At 42.8% G+C, this 22,209-nt stretch overlaps 2 protein-coding genes across 4 annotated transcripts in view; one reads left to right on the forward strand and one right to left on the reverse strand.

The window, feature by feature from the left end:
* KLF3 (Kruppel like factor 3) overlaps window positions 1-22,209 on the reverse strand; it is a 36,714-nt gene that overhangs the window by 13,940 nt on the left and 565 nt on the right. Inside the window, exon 2 of the mRNA XM_030800972.1 lies at window positions 6,339-6,434. Within this exon, the coding sequence (XP_030656832.1) occupies window positions 6,339-6,395 (57 nt within the window). The 5' untranslated portion in view covers window positions 6,396-6,434. The remainder of the gene's footprint in view (window positions 1-6,338; window positions 6,435-22,209) is intronic.
* The window catches only part of LOC115831757 (putative uncharacterized protein FLJ13197), a 69,430-nt gene continuing 68,201 nt past the window's right edge, over window positions 20,981-22,209 (forward strand). For all 3 annotated transcript variants that reach the window (XM_030800974.1, XM_030800975.1, XM_030800973.1), the window contains exon 1: window positions 20,981-22,176. In XM_030800974.1, the coding sequence (XP_030656834.1) occupies window positions 21,630-22,176 (547 nt within the window). In that variant the 5' untranslated portion in view covers window positions 20,981-21,629. The remainder of the gene's footprint in view (window positions 22,177-22,209) is intronic.

A 22,209-nucleotide genomic window follows, 5' to 3' on the forward strand; every position in this document is an offset into this window, starting at 1 on the left:
TCGTGAGTTATGACTGTGGGGCAGCAGTGGTTTTGATAGGGATTCCTACTGAGATCACGCTCTTTCCTCTCTGGGCTTGGTCTGGGCGAATCCCCGGCTGGTTATGCATTGGAATCATCTGTGTTGTTTTTAAAATTCCAGATGCCCAGTCCCTGCTCCAGGCCTGCGGAGCAGCCTGTCACGGAGGAGTCAGTCAGTGAAACTTTTTGATCACATAACTGTGTTTATCTTTATCTGGTTTGGATGTCAGGTCCCCACGGTTAAGATCAAGGTTATGGGATAACCTACACAATGAGCTTATACACATGCCATCCTGGAAATCCCTTCTTGTCCCTGCTTATACAAGAGATGCTCACTGTCACGGGCTCTACCGCTCCCAATCAGAGCTTCTCAAACTTTACTGTGCACATCCACCTCCCTGGAGCACTCGTTAAAATGCAAATTTTGAATTACTGGGGAGTGGACCCAGGGAACTTAGGCTACCTTTTGAATAGCAATGCTCTAAATGACAGAGATAGAAAATAAAGACACTAAAGGTCTATTTAAAGGAGGGAAAAATAATTTTCTTTTCTTTTTTTTTTTTTTTTTTTTTGAGATAGGGTCTCACTGTTACTCAGGCTGGAGTGCCGTGGTATAATCACAGCTCACTGCAGCCTCGACCTCCTGGGCTCATATGATTCTCCCAACTAAGCCTCCGAAGTGGAACTACAGGCACGTGACACCACGCCTGGCTAATTTTTGTATTTTTTTGTAGAGACTGGGTTTTGTCGTGTAGTCCAGGCTGGTCTCGAACTCTTGGGCTCAAGTGATCTGCCTGCCTCAACCTCCCAAAGTTCTAGGATTACAGACATGAGCCACCACATGCAGCCAGTTTTCACTACTAACACTGCTTAAAAACAAGAACATGAAGGATATAAAATCAGAAAACACAAAATGCATAAAAACAGCTTTGAGTTATAGATCAAGGATCAAATGAAGAAAAGATTCTCTACCTTTCTTTAAAGCCAGGCACACACAGTACCAACACAAGAGGTCCAAAAGATGGCAACATTAAGTATTAAATAGATTTAAATTTAAATATTAAGATGGGTATTATTAAAAGAGGCACAAGGTTCATTAACAACAACAACAAAAATCCATTATAAATCATGTATATTGGAGGGTTTCAGGGAGTAATTACATATAGGAAGGAGAATGATTTCGCCTAGTCCTAAAGTCTAATGTGCTTTATATAATTCTCCAAAAGGCAACGGTTCTGGTACTAGGAAAAAACTTTAGGAAATGGGAGGCAGCATTGTTTCTATTGACCAAAATGTAGCTTCGCCCTTATTTTCAGCCCTATTCTTCCAAGACCTCCCTATGACCTAGATTTTAATGCCAATAGTTATTGGCAGCTAAATGGGAAGCAAAATGAGGACTTAGTTTTATTGCTGTCATTGCTGGATTTTTCTATTCATGGGGTGAGTTTTGGGAGAGTAGGAATTTAGAACCTCCAGATTTGCAAATTTAATAATATTCTCAGGTTTCTCAAGCCATTAAGACAGAAAAAGCTACACATAAAGCTAAGCTTTATCAACATTATGCAGTTTGCTGATAAGTCTGTTCTCAAATGAATGCCCTCATTCCCTCTACTGGATGTGCGATTATTGTAAGGTACAAGACTAACTGTGGGGAGAGACACATTTGGACACAGACACCCAACTCTGGGCAGATAATTAACTGTTTCCAGCCCAACTGCCTCACAAAAAGGTGAAGACATGTGGCCCCTCAAACTGGTTCACTTTATTTGGGTGGTGCACACAAGCTTTTGCAATCAGCTTCCAACAATCTGGTGCCGTGTAGGGACTGACACGGCAGGGTGTGTGCCCTGGGCAGGTACAACCTGGTAACAGTCAGCCCCCCTCTGTTCCAGACAGTTCCTATGTTCTATCAAAGCAATGCATACAAGCACGGCTGTACTGGCCCCATATCCAAATCAGAGGCAAGTGTTGATGAAGCAAAAAATGTGCCTCTGGCCACGGATGGACCTCCAGTGCCCTCTGTGCATGCTGCTTAGTCCAAGAGACCCTGTGTCCCGGAACAGAGCAGTCCAAAGACAAGACACAGACATGGGTCTTTCCTCCTTCCGCCTCTGGCCCCCACTAGGGATCATAAGGGCTTAAAACAATGGGCTGGGCCAGGCATGGTGGCTCACACTTGTAACTCCAGCACTTGGAGAGGTTGAGGCAGGAGGATATCTTAAGGCCGAGAGTTTGAGACCAGCCTGGGCAACATAGTGAGACCCTGTCTCTATAGAAAAAACAAAAATGTACCGGGGTGTGGTGGTGCTTGCTTGTAGTCCCAGCTACTTGGGAGGCTGAGGGAGGAGGACTGCTTGAACCCAGGCGTTTGAGGTTGCAGTGATCTCGCTACTGCATTCCAGCCTGGGCAACAGAGCAATACCTTGTCTCAAAACCAAAACAAAACCAAAAAAAAACACAAAAAACCAAAACAAAAAAAACCCCACAAAACCACTGATTTGCTATAAGAAAAAGTTATTTCCGTCTGTAACATATACTCAGATGTTCACACCCCTGCACAGTGTGCATTTACTTATTGACTGCTGCTTCTCACTGCACTGTGAGGTGATGAGGGCCTGCAATAGGTGCTCAATTAATACTTGATGAATGTGCAGTAAATTAACACACTCTCTTAGCGGGTTTTTATTACTGATAAGGTGAAGAATAATATACCAATTATTTTGAACTTTGAAAAAATGATTTTAATTGCGACAGAGAAAGAGGTACCACATTTGGATAATTTCCCAAAGCTCTATCACTTTATGCTAAGGTGATAATTGCAATAGTTTCTTATTTTATGAGGAACAGTTTTGGCGAGCTTTCCATTGTAAGACAGTTTCAGTGGACGGAATGATGGAAACATGGATGAAATCTCTATTTCACTATTCATCAACATGAAAAAAAGTGAATGTCCATGACAGGACAAGTCAAAAGAATCTTCATCCAAGAGAGGGTTCCAGGCACAGAAAGGCGTGGTGCATGTATAAACACACACTCTGGGAAGAGCAAATGGCATGCACCCCCATGCAAACAGAGGTAGAAAGCTCTCTTCCTACCAGGCTTGAAAAAGCCATGAAAAGTTTCTGTTAGAACAGAGCAGAGGAAATTACTGATGTGACATACTTTCCTATCTATAAGGAGTCTGTTAGATGACCGAAGATGACAGATTATTATTAATCCTTTCTTCAAAAGTAATCTTTCCACAGGAATAGAAGAATATTTTTAAAGTTTGTTTTTTGATTCGTTTTGTTTTTTTACAATTTGTTTCCTTGCTCACTTCCTGAATTAAATCCTTTAATTTTCAATCTTTTGGGAAATGGTAAAAAAAAACAATTTATGTACATGTGCATTTTTTTTTACACAGTTTCATATTTTATAATTTTTTCAAAAAAACAGAAGCTCGGGGAGCTGCTGGTGATTTTGCCAACACTGGGTGGACGTAAGTAGCAGACACTGAAGGCACAGACTTGGGGAGGCAGAGTCTCCTCTGTTCCTCATTCTTGCAAATTTTAACAGGGTGACCCCAAGCATCAAAGAACAAGGCTAGTGGAGAAGAGTATGAGGGCTTATATTTGGTTAAGACGGAAATGACATGTCCTCACTTTCTCTAACCTATAGCAAAAGCACAAACAAGCAATTGTTTCTGCTCTGCTATCCTTTTAGGGGGTGGGAAGAGGGGGAGAAATAAGTTACCATAAAATATTTTTATTCATCTATAGAAATTAAAAATATTTTTACAAATGTCCTATTGTGCCTTAATGTTTACAGTGTCGACTTGAATAGCCAAAGACTTTGACCTTCAGGTCAAAGACTGAATTAAAAAGAAAAAGGAATAATAAATTAGGTTCAATATACTTCATCTATGAAGGCAGGAAAGACGAAATTTGAAGATTTAAGAGTGGAAACAGAAGCTTTTTAATTTTTTTAAGTAAAATCATTTTAACACCCCACTGCTCAAATGTTTCTGTTAACTGAGGTTGCACTGAATTAAGAAAAAAATACTTCCTGCTGAAGAAAGTTAAAACCAAAAAAAGAAAAAACAAAACAAAACACCTTCATTTTAAAGGACTGACAGTAACTTTTGGTGAAACTAAATTCTAAAAGTGTCAGTTGCAGTTGAAATCTAGCACATGAAGGAGAAAAAGACCATTAACTGCAAAATCACTTCTACATATTTTAACTTCATGTATTAATACGTTACAACAATACAAGTTTAACAGTTACTTCAAATTCATTTTATTCCACATTTTTTTTTTCGGTTAAATGCATTTCCTTGCACTTAATTATATATATCACACCAATTTAGCAATGTGGATCTTCATTTTAGCTTTATATTAGACTCTTGAGCCTTATTTTCATGCTTGATTAAAAGCATTGGAAGTACATTGAACAGTAAAATGCCTCACTGATGGCTCTGCACCATTTGTAAAATGAATCATATTCTCCAGTGCTAAAAACCTATTCCTATTTCAAGAATATAATTAATGGGGAAATTTTATACCTTCATTTTCCTCTAACGTGATCATGTAGTGATGCTGGGGAGGGGGATTTGATGAATACAGTGACAACACTGAATAACATTCGAAGTAATTTAGTTTTTTGGCTAGGAGTGGTGGCTCATGCCTGTAATCCCAGCACTTTGGGAGGCTGAGGCGGGTGGATCATCTGAGGTCAGGAGTTCAAGGCCAGCCTGGCCAACATGGCGAAACCCGGCCTCTACTGAAAATACAAAAATTAGCCAGGCGTGGTGGCAGGCACCTGTAATCCCAGCTACTATGGGGGCTGAGGCAGGAGAATCACTTGAACCTGGGAGGCGGAGGTTGCAGTGAGCTGAGATCACACCACTGCACTCCCGCCTAGGCGACAGAGTGAGACTCCATCTTAAAAAGTAATTTAGTTTTTTGATTAATAAAATCCTTATTGCTCAGTTGCTACCATATTCAGACACTTGGTTATTCAGTTATCATGCTGGAATGTAAATGTTATTTCCTTAAAGCCCCTCTGACTTAACTTGCATTATAGATACTGGTAAACACTTTACTGGCTTAGTAATATCCATGGCAACTCAGCTCCAAGGGCCTTGGCGTGACCCCCGTGTCTTGTATAAACATTTTTGGCAGGAACCTCCAGAGCCCATGCATAAGGATGATCTAATTTTGCAAGCGTGTCATTACCAACCTTCAGATACACAACTCGGGCCAAGTTTTCCCCCTTGTGAATATTTTCCAAGCCCGTGGAAGAAAAGAGCAAGACAGAGTGGGAGCGTTGCCTTGTTATTCAATATTCACTCAACCAGATCCCTCAAGTTGAAACCACTCCCTGCTCTGAAGTCAGACACCTTCCTCTGTCACCAGGTCTCACCTCCATGGCACTGGTGTTGTACCTGCAGAAACCCCAGACTCCTCGCTAGTCCCTGGCGGCCTAAAAGCAGCCAGTGGCCTGGCTCCCATGAGGGGCTGGCTTGGCGCTAAGGTGCTGAAAAGGACAATGAACGTAATTCCCACCCAGCCAGACTCTTCCAAGTAAACGAGATTCCGTCCTCACTGCCAAGTTCTTTCTCTCGCTGGCTTCCCTCAGTCATCTCATATAGTCACAGCTCCATATGGCTGTTGTCATTGGTTTTTAAGCAAATCATCCTATTCTTAATATATTTTTACACACAAAAGGGCTGAGGAAGTTTTGTAAACTTACTTCTGTCATGAAAGGATTCGCCTGTGGCCTAAGTTCTATGCTGATCATATCTTAGGGGGACGCCAGGCACAGGTCTTAAGGAAGCGCAGATCCCATTTAAAGGATCCACAGCTGCTAGAACAGTATTTAGCTCACTCATGCCTGGTGGCATTGAGAAAAGTTTGCCTATGAAATGCCTGTCAAGCAATGAGTGATTTTTTTTTTTTTTTTTGAGACGGACTTTCGCTCTTGTTGCCCAGGCTGGAGTGCAATGGTGCGATCTCTGCTATCTCGGCTCACCGTAACCTCCACCTCCTGGGTTCAAGTGACTCTCCTGCCTCAGCCTCCCGAGTAGCTGGGATTACAGGCATGGGCCACCACGCCTGGCTAATTTGGTATTTTTAGTAGAGATGGGGTTTCTTCATGTTGGTCAGGCTAGTCTCAAACTCCCGACCTCAGGTGATCCTCCCGCCTTGGTCACCCAAAGTGCTGGGATTACAGGCGTGAGCCACCATGCCCGGCCATGATTTCAAGGAATAATTCAACACACAATAATGTTATCATCACTTGGAAAAAATAAAGCGAGGTGTTCAATCCTGGAAAACTTACCACTGAGATAGGGTCCATGGCCTCTTGCTTGACAGGAACTGGGTCAAACATGAGCATTCTTTTAGTTAAACCTTCTAGGGTGCTCTGGTGTTCGGCCTAGAAAACAAAACAAGGTATCCATCTAAGTCTCAAGGTTACTTTAAATACAAACTAGTAAAAATAAAATATAGCCTGGGCAAGGTGGCTCACCCTTATAATCCCAGCACTTTTGAGAGGCTGAGGCAGATGGATCGCCTGAGGTCAGGAGTTCGAGACCAGCCTGGCCAACATGGTGAAACCCCGTCTCCACTAAAAATGCAAAAATTAGCTGGGCGTGGTGGCACTCGCCTATAATACCAGCTACTCGGAAGGCTGAGGCAGGAGAATCGCTTGAACCCAGAAGGCGGAGGTTGCAGTGAGCCGAAATGGCACCACTGCACTCCAGCCTGGGTGACGGAGCGAGACGCTATCTCAAAAAAAAACATAAATAAATACAGAATAAAATGAAATATAATACTCCTCACCCCACTTCTCTACTCCTTTTCCTCCCCTACCCCTGGAATGGCTGGAATTTGTTTCCCTTACCTATGAAAGATGCCATTTGCATAATTAAAACCAGACTCCATGGTCATAACCAGATGAGAGCCAACCAGCATTTCTAACTCAACACAGAAACCCTGACTTTTCTGCAACATTATGTACAGCCCCTTCTGAGCACCAAAGCTTGCTTGGGATTGCCGTGCAACTCTTTAGAGGTTCAGATTACATATGATTGTTAAACACCTTCCCTTTTCCCCTGCTGTTGGTCACAGAAAAATTAGGGGGAAAAAAGACAAGCAAAAAGAAAACCTAGAACCAACCATCATTAAAATTTCATGTTTATTCTAACAAACCCTTTAAAACTGGGCTCACAGTGTACATGCTATTTAGTAGCTATCATTCACTGAACAATTTATGTGAAAATGTTTCTTTTACAGTAAGCATGGTTCTGTACCATCAAATCCCCTGTGCCACTGTGTGAACACATCAGTTTACTTAACTTCTTCCTCTTTATTAGGCACTTAGGGTTGCTTCTAAATTTTCGCCATTATAAACAGCAGTGAGCCTCTTTAAATATATCGTCCTGCACACCATTAATTTTTAGGATAAGTTTTCTGTAAGGGAATTCCTGGGTAAGAAGTATGTACATTTCCCAAAGCACCTGATGCATCATCTGGCAAAGACAAACTATTATTTTCATTAATAAAATACAACCCCAAATCTCCACACCAGCAACATGTGTTATCATTGTGTTATAAAAGATAAACACCTTGCCAACTTGTTAAGTCTCAAAATGGCAAATAATTTTTATTCTAAATTGATTTGGTTATTTAAGTTTTTTTTTTCATTTTTATTGACCATTTGGATTTCTTCTTTTGAGAAATGCCTACTTAGGGCTTGACAGCCTCCACCACTTCTTATTGTTTTCTAAGCACTTTTCACATATGAAGAATATTGGCTTGTTTTCACTCAGATTTCTCCTCATTAGGAAATGAGCCTATTATAAAGGAAATGTCCACCTTGATCCTGTCCTGTCCTTTTCTTCTGTTGTTCTCTGCTTGTCATCCCTTCTATTTTCTTCTGTGTAGTCCACTTCTAACACTAACCTACATCAAGCCAACTGCTTCTTCACAAGACGAAATATTCAGTCTGCTCAATGTTCAAATGTGTCTCCTCTGTTACACTGTCCTGCTACTAGACACACTTTCAGAAATCGACTTCAGGCACTCACTAGCCAAATTTGGTTTAAGTGCTCAGTGCTTTGGTTAGAGGTAAGGTCTTTATAGACCACCCTGGTTTGAGTGGCAAAGTGAACAAGTTCTAGAGTGAGTTCTAGCTGAAGAAGCTGCAGGAATCCCGGGTTCTGGATTACTTCTTGTATTTCAGTGTTAAAAACCCCCATCCCCACCTCCATGATAGCAATCCTATAATTTGTTGTGTTGGTGCTCTATGGGTTATACTAAGATATCTTCATATACAATTATGGAAGTGATACTATGTAGCTCTTGTGCTTCGCTGATTCGTTGAAGAAAGCCTGTTTTGAATCTCATGACAACACATGAATTTCATCATTAACTCGACATAAGGCCTTGACTTCAAAATTATATTTTCCTACATCACAGGGTGTATTGTAATCTGCAAACACAATTTGATACCAAGCTGCTCAAATCAATGGTGCTACTACCCTCTTATGTATTCCAGCAAGAACAAACCGCAACAGCCAGTGAAAAATAGATGATTTCATAATGAGGGATGAAAACGCTTTTGTGTCTTGGGATCTATTATTAACCAGTTCCCAGCCTAGCAGCTGTACGGATGAACATGGTTCTAAGAATTGTTGTCCAGTGCCTCACAGTGGACCATAAACAAAAGATGTGAGATCTCCTGCTTACATCAATGAGGTCAGATCATTTAGCAGCCCTGACTCACGGCTGGTCACCCTGTGGCAGCCTCCCACCTCCCCACCCCCAGCTTTTTACACTGAATTCACTCTTCCAGACTCATCTTTCCCACTAGACAGTATCTTGATGCAAATGCTTCTAAATTAAAGCATTCACATTCTCAGGTGTATAAGGAAGGAGCCATGGTTTTGAGACTCAAGCAGGCTGCAAACTAACGCAGCCACAGGGCAAGAGTGATCATTTGTAAAATGCAAAGCATGCCTCCCTTATCTGCTTCTCAAGGATTTAGGTCTATCAAATGAGATTAAAACACACATACACACACACACACACACACACACACACTCCTTTTGCCCTCATTTATATCCATATGCACATAAAATCTGGATATATATTCTGTACACACAACACTAAATGTGTTGGTTCCAACTTCCGGAGCAAAAATGTCTGGTGTTTGCCTCTTTGCTAACATACCCTAGCCTTAGAGGTCTATCCCCCACCCTTAAATAAAACTCAGACTAGATTCAGTTTCAAAGTTAACAGCTGCTTACATCCTGTATGAGGTCTCATATAAGGCCTTGTCACTTCACAACTGTACCACTGCAACAACAGCTCTGAGCGAGGCCAGCATCTCCACACTTCATGTCATCCTGCACTCTTTACTACCACTAATTGCAGCACAGCAGAATAAATTAAGATGATGGGCTCTGGAGTTCCTTTTCATTCAAATTGTAAGTCTACCATTTAGCTCACATAGCTTTCAATGACTTTGTCTAATGGCCACAGCAATGACTACTGAATCCTTTTAGAAATGAATTACACATTAATGTGCTACATCTTTTTATCATTAAGACATTATTTAAATCACTATTGTTCTTTAATTTTTTGTTTTGTTTAAGTTTAAGGAAATGCAAGACTTGTAATCCTAAGAGAAACATAGTCTAGAATAAAACACTGGCACTGGCTGGGCGTGGTGGCTCACGCCTGTAATTCCAGCACTTTGGGAGGCCGAGGAGGGCGGATCATTGAGGAGAGGAGTTCGAGACCAGCCTTGCCAACACGGTGAAACCCCGTTTCTACTAAACATACAACAAATTAGCTGGGTGTGGTGGTGCACGCCTGCAATCCCAGTTATTTGGGAGGCTGAGGCAGGAGAATCGCTTGAACACAGGAGGCGGAGTTTGCAGTGAGCCCAAATAGCGCCACTGCACTCCAGCTTGGGCAACAAGAGCGAAACTCTGGTCTCAAAAAAAAAAAAAAAAAAAAAAAAACACCAAAAAAACACTGGCACTAACAAAACCTGATTTACTTTTATTAAAAAATAATTACAAAAGTATGTTTATTTGCCCAGAAATGTACCTCAAAGTAATCCAAATGTTGATGAAGGGATATTCTTATTACAGAAGTATTTAAGTTAATAAACAAAGAAGGAATGATAGGATTAGAATACCTATTTTTGAAACTCCTAACTAAATAATGCATCCCTGGACATTAAAAAAAAAGTCTGTGCAAAATTCAAATATCACAATGAATAGAATCAAGCTCACTGACTATTTCACATGTCTACAAGCACTTTGTTTCCAATTTGGTAGCTTCTGATAATAGCTTTTAAATGATGATGGTTTTAGTGATAGTCACAGGATATAAAACAAGAAGACAAAGACATGCAAAGAACATGCCTGGAACCACACACCTGAAACTGTTAACAGGAGCTTCTTGGGAATGGCAGTGGGTGGGACAGCTTTCTATACATCTGTGTTCTATTTTTAAAGTTTATTATTTATATGTATTTTTATTTTGAGATGGAGTCCCACTCTATCACCCAGGATGGAGTGCAGCGGAACAATCTCGGCTCACTGCAACCTCTGCCTCCTGAGTTCAAGCGATTCTTCTGCCTCAGCCTCCCGAGTAGCTGGGACTACAGGCATGCACCACCACTCCTGGCTTAGTGTTATACTTTTAGTAGAGACGGGGTTTCACCACGTTGGCTAGGCTGGTCTCGAACTCCTGACCTCAAGTGATCTGCCTGCCTCGGCCTCCCAAAGTGCTGGGATTACAGGTGTAAGCTACTACACCCGGCCAAGTTTATTATTTCCCTAATCAAAACTTTTAACAAAGACAAGACAGGGAAGCCAAGCTAGGAAGGAACCAAATTTAGAAAGAGAATCAAACACGTGAACAGAAATGAGACTTCTGTTTATGTATTTGCAAAAAATTTCTATGCTTTGCACCCATATCTCTGGCTAGAGGGACCACTTTTGTCATTGGTACTGATTTGTTTATAGGTTCTGATCTAGAATCATAAAAGAGTGACTGTAAAGTCTTCAAAGCGCCTTCCACATAACTGAGAAGTAACTTAAGCCCTGGAAGAATTAGGGTCCCTAAACTTGGCAGTCTTTGGTATCCATGGGCGGCCCAGTGCACTGGGGTTGTTATCATTCGGAAAGAATGCTAAGTAAACCACAAATGCTTAGAAAATCTATCATACAGTACTGACGGCAATCTGAAGTAGAACCAGTAGGTGGCGAACTAAAACAGGCATTAGAGACCAGGACACCGGCAGTAAATCAATCCAGTTGGCCAACCTCGGGGTCTTTAAACCTAGTGGGTTTTAACCAGGCTCAGGAATTCTATTAATCATTTTATGTGGGTATCACAGAGAAGAGGAGGCTCTAAATGTGGTTCTATTTTTTTCTGACGACTATTTTCCAATCATAAACACATTTACATCTTCATTATATTTAACTAGCTTAACTAGCTTTAGAAATACATTAGCTAGCCTTAGTTAGCCTTAGAAATACATTCTAATGCTAAACTAAGCAATACCAGGATAACAAAACTGCATCTAAAAGGTGGGGGAAGGGTAAAATTGTTTTTATTAAAAATTCTAAGTTATCGAGGTGCTTAAAAGCAAAAATATACAGGAACATCACCACCGCCAAAATAATTTTCCATAACTGGAGCAAATGCAATCTTCCCCAGCTGTGTTATTTTGCAGAGAAAGGCCAATAAAAATGAATGGTCCTCAAAAAGGAGAAACAGATTTCCCTTCATGCTCTTTCCACCTACACTTCTGACTTTTCAGATGTTAAAATAAGGGTCAAATTTCTGTCAAAATGCAAGCCTGCGTGATTATAGATTAAAAGGCTTGGTGAATCATTGACATGAAGTTTCAGAAGTAATGCAGTCCTGCTTTGGAGCCCTATCCAGTGGTGTCCGAGGCCTATGCACGATGGCTTTATGGGGTGGGGGGCGGGGCTGCAGGTGAGCTGCAGGGCTTAGAAACACACACACAGTTCTTCATGGAATATGAGGTTAAGGGGTTACTAAACCTCCTCTGAAAGCAGCTTGCCTGGAGGCTAGAGCATGATTTATTACAGAAACGACCTTACAGACAACTGCCTGCCCCTTCCTGAGGGAGGAGGAAGGTGGAGAGAGAATGTGTACGTATCAGGAGCAGTTTCTTCCCTGTTTCTTGGGGTTAGAGCAAGACCTGCCTCTGACGTTCTTCCTTCTCATCTCCCTATTTCTTCCTTTTTCCATGCCCTCATTTCTTCCCGCAGATCCTCAAAGGGTCCCTGCATTATCTTCCCCAACCCAGGACTGACCCCGAGGCTCCAAATCACCTGCCTTCCTCCAAGCAAACTTCCCTCTCCCAGCTGACCTCGGCTAGGCTAGGCGTACGGAGCAATACACCAACACACAATTGCTAAGCCTCCCTTTCAACTCTTCAAAGTTTTTGGATTTTTAAAAGAGAAAACATGTTATCTTCCCCCACCCTGACTACCCAAAGGAACTTTAGGCAAAAAAAAGAAAAAAAAAAAAAAGGCTGTGTGTGCATGTGTGTGTAATTCTTGGCTAGGAAAACTGGGCAGGCAAGCAACATCCCTGTAGCTTAAACTTCCTTTCCAGAGAAACTTTTCTCTCTTCGTTTCTTTACCCAAATTCTTCAAAATCCCCCAATGGCTCAAGTATTATTTAAGGACAGTTGCCCTAGCCAGACATACAGGGGACAGGCAACAGATGTCAGCAGGCATTTTTAAGCTGGAGGCTCCCTGAAGAAAAGCTAAGCACTGGCACCTACCTGGAAATTCCTACCTGGACATTCTTGGAAATTTTCATGCCACTCCGTGATTTTCACCTTCTATGGCTGGTTTGAAAAGGAGAAAAATTCCATGGGGTGTTTTTAAATCTTTGCCCCTCATGAATTAGTTATTTTGCATTAATGTGTATTATAAATGGGAAAGAAGTTAATTATTTCATTTCAGATGAAATAGAATGATCCAGTGAGCAATCAACCCACCCTCTCTCCTCTCTCTGCTAACAAGCCACCAATTTTACTTTCCTGCCTCCACCCATCTGCTCCACCCTATGGAGAGTTGCCAAGGCAAGTCCAACTTGTCCAAACAGGACATGGCTTTAGATAAGATTCTGCCCACACCCTGTACTTCGGAAAGACCAAGTGAAGCAATTGATTTTGCATGTCAATAAGGACAGGTGCAAAGGTAACAACCAAGCAGAAGCCTGACAAGTTTCCAAACTGAGGCCTAGCAAAGCAGGGCTGGGGGCGGGGACACCCACACCCATGCTACCCTCTAAGTTCAAGGCCATCTGGCTAGTGGCATTCCACACCCTTCTTAGAGAAACTGCAGCAAACTCGAATCATTTCCCCTACTAGGGTTACACACTTGTTTATGCTCTCTGACAATTTTGTGTTTTAGTTTTAAGGGCAAGCAACCCAAGATAAATTGAAAAATACCCATAACGTCTAATCCTGCTGTGTACATATCTCACAAGGCCTCGCCTAAGCCCTCACAATTCTCCTCTGTGAAGTGTTATATAATCAAATCCAGAAGGGCTGCGTGAGGCCACGCTGCCTCTCATCTGCCTCTGCTCAGTGCCCTCCCTATCACTGGAGACCCACCCAACTCCACCCTAAGGAGCCTCCACCCATGGGGCCCCACCCTGCAGGGAGTGGGAGGTTGGGAGGGACCAGTTGGCTCTGGGCAGCAGCCAGTTCCTGGAAATTCCGGCCTGAACAGGGATGGTTAGAATCTTAAAAATAACCAGAAGGAACCGTGGGGCTGTGATCATTCCTCTGCTCCTGAGGATTCTCCACTGAAGTTCCTCTCAGGGAGCCACTGAAACTTTGGATACAAAACCATGAGCGAAGTCTACCCTCTCCCTTTAAAAATAAGCAGAAAAGAAAGAGAAAAGCATTTTGAACCACTGCTATCAACGTGGCCCAAACCAACCCTACTCATCCTTGTTCCTGCCTCTAAGGCTGCCCCCTCCCCACCTCCCGTTGGCCTTATTTTCTGGTCCTTCACCTTGGAAACCTACAGGCCATCTCTGAAGCCTTCCTCACCTCCTTTGCTCTACCTTCCTGCCTTGGGGGCCAGGCCCTCAGCGTCTCCCACCTGTGTTGCTGCAGCTTTTCCGCCACTGGTATCCCTCAGCCTCTCCAATCCAGCCCTCGCCCCTTGCCACCCACGTTTTTCACAGATCTCTTCTCATCCCGTCCCTCCCCAGCTCACAAACTTCCCTCCCGTGCACTCCCCGGGTCTGACAGTGGGCTCAGGCACCCATGCTTGGCACCCCGTTCCCCACCAGCTGCCCCCTGCTCCAACAAGTGCCCTTCATGCCGGCTGCCCTGCCCACCCCCAGGCCTTTGTTCATTTTTGGCCCTGATGCTGGGCAACCGGCATGGAATGCCCCCTCCCCTTCCGGCTTATCTAAATCCCCCTAATTCTTCAAAGACCAGCTCAAGGCCCTCCCCACTCTGTGCAGCCAGCTGATTGCTCCCTGGGGGATCCAAGGCCGCCTTTTCTTACCTAGATAGGCTAGGCCTTTCAGCTTTCCCAGTGGTACGCCCCACACCACCACCAGTACTGGGAAGGACAGACAGGCAGGCCTCAGCCTTCCTGAGACGGCTCCCTCCCCACTCCCTACAGGAGATCGGGCTTGTTCCCTGAATGAAGTTTTTATGTCAAGCCTAAGGAGCTAACATAAGAGCACTTAGCTCATAGTAGGAGTTCCACAATCATCTCCCTTTCCCTCTGAATGCACTTGAAATCTCCCTTAAACAAGTAATAGGGATGAAGGGCCTAACTCTAAGGGAGACCTAGTAAACCAAACTTCCTAAGAAAAAGTTATTGCCCCTAACCTTAGCCTGGCCCATGCTGTGTACTCCAGGGAACTTATCAGTACCATCTTCAAATAATTTATTATTATTCACTCAGCGAGGTCTTCTAAACAAGTCTAGTGTCGAGCTCTCTGCTGTATTTTCAAATCTAAAATAGAAAAAAGAAAGCAAGAAGGGGAGCAGAGGAGGCAGGTGGGGGGGGGAACTGCATGGGGAAGGGGTGTGTGCACAAACATAGGTTTTTGAAAAGGGATCAAGGAAGGCAAGGGGCTAAGTGATGCCACAGGTTTCCTGCCAATCACCACCACCTTCGTGATTGGTAATCCCCAGGTGCTGTTTAATGTCAATGAGGTGGTTACTACCTTCCCATTTTACTGAAAAGAACACTGAAACAGAGAGGTCAAGTAACCTGCCTAACATCACACAGCTGCTAACTTGTAGAGCCAGGACACGAACACAAGGTAGTCTGACTTAAGACCGGTGGCCTTGGCACACCACTCTTCCACCTCCCCAGGTGGAAGACAACATTACACCAACAGTAAGTTCAGGATAGCGATTTCTGTGAACAGGTTGGTCCCTGGAGAAGATAGAATGTGGGGACAGTCTATTTACATTAGTGACAGTTTCCACTCCTTCCAACTGGCCCCTGCTGCCCACCCCGTCTCAGTATGCACACTCAGTATGCAGGATCAAAAGACACATTCTGACGGCCCCAAATTAGGCGATTATTCTTCCTAGCCAGTGCACCTGCATTGTCAATACAGCTGCTGAGAAAAATTGGCAGCTTGACCCAAGTAAATACGGAAATCCTCATAATAACTGTACGAAGGTGGAAGGGTCAGGTCCTCATCCCCATTTTAGAAATGAGGAAATGGAGGAACAGAGGTGAAATGACCCGCCCAATTTCACAGAGCTGGTTGGAGCTGCAGCCAGGAACAGAAGTGTGTCTGCCTGCAGACCCGGGCACTTTCTGTTCTGCTTCAGAGCCTGTGCTGTGGGACCGACTTTTACGTAAAATCGCCTAATGCTGGGGTCATTCCCCAGTAGGGAGGGTGTGGGTGTGTGCACGGCCACAACTGGCCCATGGGAAGCAGTGCCAGGGGGAGGTTCCAGCAGGCAATTAAGATTTCAAAATGCCTTTTCAGGTTAGATCACTGTAGATCTACTCCATCCTATGGCATAACTCAGAGTAATGATTGCACATAATTTGAGATTAGCTCTAATAAGTAGGTACTCAATAAATACTTGTGAGATGAATAAATGAATGGATGTCAAACTACACTTCTCACATGCTAGGATAAATTAAGGACAAGGGCCCTGGAATGATGGCACACCAGGTGTCCTACATGGAAACTCTGTCTAGCGGCTGGTGAAGCCAGCCTGAAACCCCATCTTCTAAAACGCAAGGTAAATGTGAAAACTTTGGGAGCCTGGGAGAGAAAAACTCCCTGGTTTGGAAACTCAGCGTAACAGGAACTTGATCTTACAAATGAAAGAGGCTTTGGAGTGTGAAGCTTTGGAAGGTACCAGGGGTGCAAAGTACAGGAACAGATAAAGGAGTGGATTTCAGTGATTACACTTAACAGTGGTAGTAGAAAGAACAGCATATAGGCCAAAGGAGAAAAAACCCCACACTTGATTCGCAGGTCGCTCTCCAGGGTAGAATCCGCTGACCTCAATATCCATTTGATCTCTTATGTCCAGATTTGGCCAAACTCCACTGATTTGGGTTGAGACTAGCTCTGGGCCATCCCTGGCAGGATCCACAAGCCTTCCAGAGACTGGCAACCATCTTGAGGATGTCCCAGGCTAAGCAGGGCAATTCTGGGTCCTCCTGCAAAGGGCCTGCCTCAGGGAGCGCTCCCTTACAGGAAACAGGGTAAGTAAGAGCCAGACCCAGGGGTTACATGAAATGCATGGGCTAGAGGGCCACTTAACTTGCTCTCTTCTGTCTCCAGCCCTTCTAAATAATTAGATGGAGAAATGATAATGAATTCAGCCTGCCGACACAATGGAGTGAGTTTCAAAAACCTCCAGGAACCGGTTTTGCTAAAGAAAGAACTTTACTACAAACCCTCTGACCAAAAACGGATACAAAACGCACAGATCATTTTTTTTTTCTTAGTGTTCCAGTGAATATGGTCACATTACAGAATTAGGACAGGGCCAGTTAAGAGGACGCCTTTTTTTTTTTTTTTTGAGACGGAGTCTCGCTCTTGTTGCCCAGGCTGCAGTGCAGTGGCACAATTTCGACTGAATGCAACCTCCACCTCCTGGGTTCAAGTGATTCTCCTGCCTCAGCCTCCTGAGTAGCTGGGATTACAGGCGCCCGCCACCACGCCTGGCTAATTTTGGTACTTTTCGTAAAGACGGGGTTTCGCCATGTTGGCTAGGCTGGTCTCGAACTCCTGACCTCAGGTGATCCGCCTGCCTCGGCCTCCCAAAGTGCTGAAATTACAGGCATGAGCCACCGCGCCTGGCCGAGGACATTATTTTTTTGCTTTGGAAGAAATGAATCCTAGTTCTGGTTCAGAAACTGTCAACAGCATTGTGCCCCTTCTATGACTACTAAATTTCAAGGAAAGAGAGCTGAGTTGGGGGGAAAAGCAGGGCTATCCCCGCCTTCAGACAATGCTGTCCCTTATCAGGGCAGACTGCTGTCTGGTTTCCTGTCTCCAGCTTGGGCATGACTGCTTAAGATGAGAAACATGGTCTAAGAAAGGAACAGAGTGGTCTTGAAAATGAGAATGCTAGCCACCATCACAACCCTCTTCCAACTCACTCCCAAGAGGAATTCTCACTAGAATATCACATACTAGCAAACCAGGTATCAATTGTTTTAAGATTCTAGGGATTTGTTTTTTTAAAAAGCTAGAACCAATGATAAATGAAGCACTTCAGAAAGAATCCAAGTTCCAGAATAATGTAATTGTAATTCCTAGTACCTTAAAGAATGAGGTTGTGTGTATTTATTTTTCTTAAACACAACTGGGTGTGAAAACAGAGAAAAAGAAATGCTGCCTAAGAAATCTCTCGTTTTATAGCAAAAATGTTGATTTGAAAATACTAAGAAGGCAAGTATCTCAAGGGGGGATGGAGACACAATGAAATAACATTAGGAATCATGATTTATATGGTTAAGAAATAAAACTCTTCTTTCCATTTTTTTTGGTAATTATAGCAACTATAAGATAGGATAATTTCCCCCAACTATTCAGCTTAGCATTTAGAAGCTTGTAGAATTTTTTTCTGATAGAATATATTACACCCTAATTATCTCTATTAACCACTTCATCTCCCTGCAAAAGGGAGAGGAAAGAATTTGGGGAAAGCCAAATAAAGACTCTGTTTACCAAACCTAGTTACATTGTTAACAACTTTGGGACCAAAACAAACAAACAAAAAAACCTGCTTCGATTGGAGTTACTTATGAATTTTAAGCTTAAAAGCCTCTTGTCCTACAGGTCAGCTAAGTATTTCCAGTTGCTTTTCCCAAAGGAGAAAGAACTTATTGGGACTTCCAAAACTCCCAGCTTTTTTCATAGAAGGTTATCAGTAGACAACTATTTGATACTAATAACTCTCTTAATATCATATTTTATACTTTCCATTTATACATAAAGAATGTGGTGGAATGTGACGTTTAAAACTAACGCACCACTATCATCAATTCTGCGGAGAAGAGAGCAGGATTTGCTGCTTCAGTAACTCTTTAAATTAATTCCACGGAGATGCTGTAGATGATTCCTTTCGATTAAAAAAAAAATCCCCAAGTAAGTTTACAAAAGCACTTTCCAAAACTTTTCTTTTTCAACCAAATATTTCCTTAAATCTTAGTTTCTCCAGAACCAACAGAAAACTAATATTAAGGCAGGTCTTAAATAGTTATCCCAGAAATTCATTAACCCACAACTGACAGAATATTTAAAAAATAATGAAAAATATTATTGTAAAACAAAAAATGAGAAGAGCATTCTTCTTGTTTTCAAAATAGAAGATTAAAATTTTCCAAACAATCTATCATTAAATGAATTTGTTAATGCCAGTTCTCCTTTTCTTTGAGCTTTTTCATTCTTAAAAACGGGTTGGATGTAGATGTAGAATATTACACAGTGAAATCTTTGTCCTTAAAAAGAAATAATCCTGGGATTTTCTCAATGTCTTATGCTTTGCTTCAATGATTTTTCTAAAGATTTCTCCTTCCAAACATAAGCAAGACTTTCAACTAAGGCCAGGCTGCCAACACTGCTTAAATTCTCCATCCACGGAAGCCACCTGGAGCAGCCTGGGTTAAACGTGAACGAGGGTGGATCACATCTTTCAGATAATGCTAGGTCTTCTAAACTGTAAGGTGTTAATCCTGATCCAAAATTGACAGCTTCAGGGCAAAATGCCTATCTTAAAACAAACGCCCTAACCGTCCAAACACAAGAATTACAAACAAATAAAAACAAAACTCCTTTAGGTTTCTTTGCCAAGATGGACCCAAATCTCCCCAAATCACAATCTGGCAATAAAAAATTTAAAAAGGTAAAAGCATTTATTCACCCAGACAAACGCAGTGGAGCAAAGGGTGTACGTAAAAAGGTTAACTGACTTCTCATTATGACATAACACAGGCGTCTTAAGCAATATCAAGTGTGTAGAGACATGATAACTCCATGGGTGGGGATACGGAGTTTAGGGGCAGGGACCTCAGCCTGGTCTGGGCTACTGATCTACCAGAAAACAGCCTGAAACAGGAAAGAGCACACATATGCCACTTGGAATGTATGACGCAAACCCCAGCCTTGAAACAAAGAACAGGAAACAGCTCTGCTGGCTGTGCTGGAGAGAAAGCACAGAGAAACATTTAGCCGGCCCTCCCTGACCCTATATTCATGAGCAGCTGGAGTTTTTTAAGACAACAACAGGGGGGTGGAGGTGTTTGTTCTATGGGTGTGAATAATAACACCAGCTTTATACAGGGGACCTGCCCTATTTACAAATAAGAGCTGCCACATACAGTAAACATCATAAGTGAAATATGATTTTATCATATTCAGGCAGCAGAGACCTTCCTAATGAACACCAGCCTCCCTCCTGATTTCTTTTGTCTCTTTCTGCCCCATTCCAATGGCTAGTCCCTAGCTCTGATCAAATTCCGAGTTAGGGTAATGATTATGGTTCAGCCTCAGTGCATCAAGAGGAAAAAAGATAGAGCACTGCTGTTAGGAATTCAAATTACAGTTGGGGTACCCCACAGAACCAAAATTGGAGCAATTGTAAGCCTCCTTTAGTCACAGAACTAAATTCCAAGACAGACTGTGGGACATCTAGAGTAACCCCAAATTTTCACTGTCTTTTTCAAATGCAGTTATACACATTTTTGCACAGAGCTGCTCATCTGTTCAACATATACACACGTATACAGATATTCGCCTTTTAAGAATGTGATTCTGTTCCTGACTTTTATCTAAAAATTATTATACAATCTGTACACCAGAGTACTAATTTCTAGAAGTCATTCTAAAATGTCTATTTTCCCTTTGGGTTATTTTTAAGATAGTAAAATCCATTCACAGTTCCTTTCCCATTATTTCTCTTTACTTTGTTAGCCAGGACTGTTTAACTCAAGCTTACGTTATCAGAGATTTAAGAATGTGGTGTGTGCAGACTAAGTACAGGTAAGGAAAAAAAAAAAGAAAAAAAGGAAAAAAAAGCATCACTGTGCCCATAGCAACAAGAAGATTGGGTTTTAATTTAGAAACTTTGCAGTGAATAAAACAATAGCTTTCTGCAGAACTCTGTTGTTGTTTTGTACCTGACAAGGTTTTGTGGTCTAAGCAGTCACTTTTCTTTGTTATTCCCATGTTGAGATTTTCATACTTGCATTCTGTTTCATGCAAGCTAAATGTTCTTTACAATGTATCATCATTGAACTTACCGATAGTATATTAGGTTTTTTTCTTCTAATAAATAGTTCTGCAGCAAAGCCCACTGACTGCAGAAATGAAGACACCCATTTCTCTAGGGAGTTTAATTCAATCGAACATCTAATTTCAGGTTTCTATCAACAGCCTAAGGTCAACTAACATACCTCTTTTCAAACCAGAAGAAATCACTCGTGGACACTTTCCTTAAACACTATTATTAACTCCAAAAAATTTGTAGATACTAATGCTAGCAGATTGTTTTTTCCCCTAAAAGCAAGTCTTCTTCCCTAGGGTGAGGCAGATCATCTAGATGAATTTCTCTTATAAAAATGCTCCTCAAATTCATACAGAAAAGGATAGCACAAAACTGCTGTGTGGAAAAACCTATAATTTACAACTGGCCTATTCCCCACTTGATTTTGCTGGCATATTTCAGGTACTTGTCAGAATACCACTTCATACTTTTTCCCATATACCAGACTCTTGTGAGAATACAATCAATATATTTAAAATGTCTTGGGTGATATTAATGGAAACATAAATTCTGAGTAAGAAATTCAGTGGTTAAGTGTAAAATGTTTATTTTAGTGAAATACAAGAAGGTGAGCAATTTCCAATTTCCGTTTAACTTGACTTATTAAAAATAAGTCTCATTCACATTCTTCTAGTATTATTGTATATTTCTATAAAATTTAAACCAGAAAAGTGCTTCTCCTTGTCGGTAGTTATCTGCCCCAAAAATTGAATATGACAATTCCAGGTCTTATCTGCCATCTCTAAGAAAGCCACTTGGAAATGTTAGGTAGGTCTCATGGGTCCTGATCCAGGGATCTGTCCCTGGGTCCCCATCAGGCTCGGCTGCAGGCAGTTGCCTAAGGCGTCCTCCGCCTTCAGCCACGCTGCAATCCTTGCTCCAGGCACTGCGGCAGGTTCTCTCCATGCCCCCAGGAAGACTCTCCAAACCCGGCCAGCTCATTTCTCCTGCCCCGGAGGATCCAGACGCCCTGGCAGCTCCTGGGCTCCAGAACCGAGAATGGGATGCTGCCTCCAATCCCAATTGCCCCAAGTTTCTTTCCAGAGGGCCCGGAGGCTGCTCCAAGTTTGCTCTGCCGGGCGAGCGGCCGCGCGCCGTGTCCTGGGAGGGGGGCGGCGGGGGGCGCGGGCGGAGGGCGGGGAGGGGAAGGACGCGGGAGCCGGGTTTGTGGTGGGGGGGGGGGCACCGGGAGGGGGAGGAGCAGGAGCGCGCGGCCTCGGCGCTACCTTTCTCCAAACAACGTTGCCACACGCGGAGAGCACGGAGATTTCTGGGGCTTTGGAGGGAATCGTGAGCGGGCGGGAGAAGGCTGGGGACCACACAGGTGAGCCCCCGCCCGCGCCCTGCCCGGGACGGC

This window comes from Nomascus leucogenys, chromosome 20 (genome assembly GCF_006542625.1).
Source record: "Nomascus leucogenys isolate Asia chromosome 20, Asia_NLE_v1, whole genome shotgun sequence".
NCBI classification, from domain to species: domain Eukaryota; kingdom Metazoa; phylum Chordata; class Mammalia; order Primates; family Hylobatidae; genus Nomascus; species Nomascus leucogenys.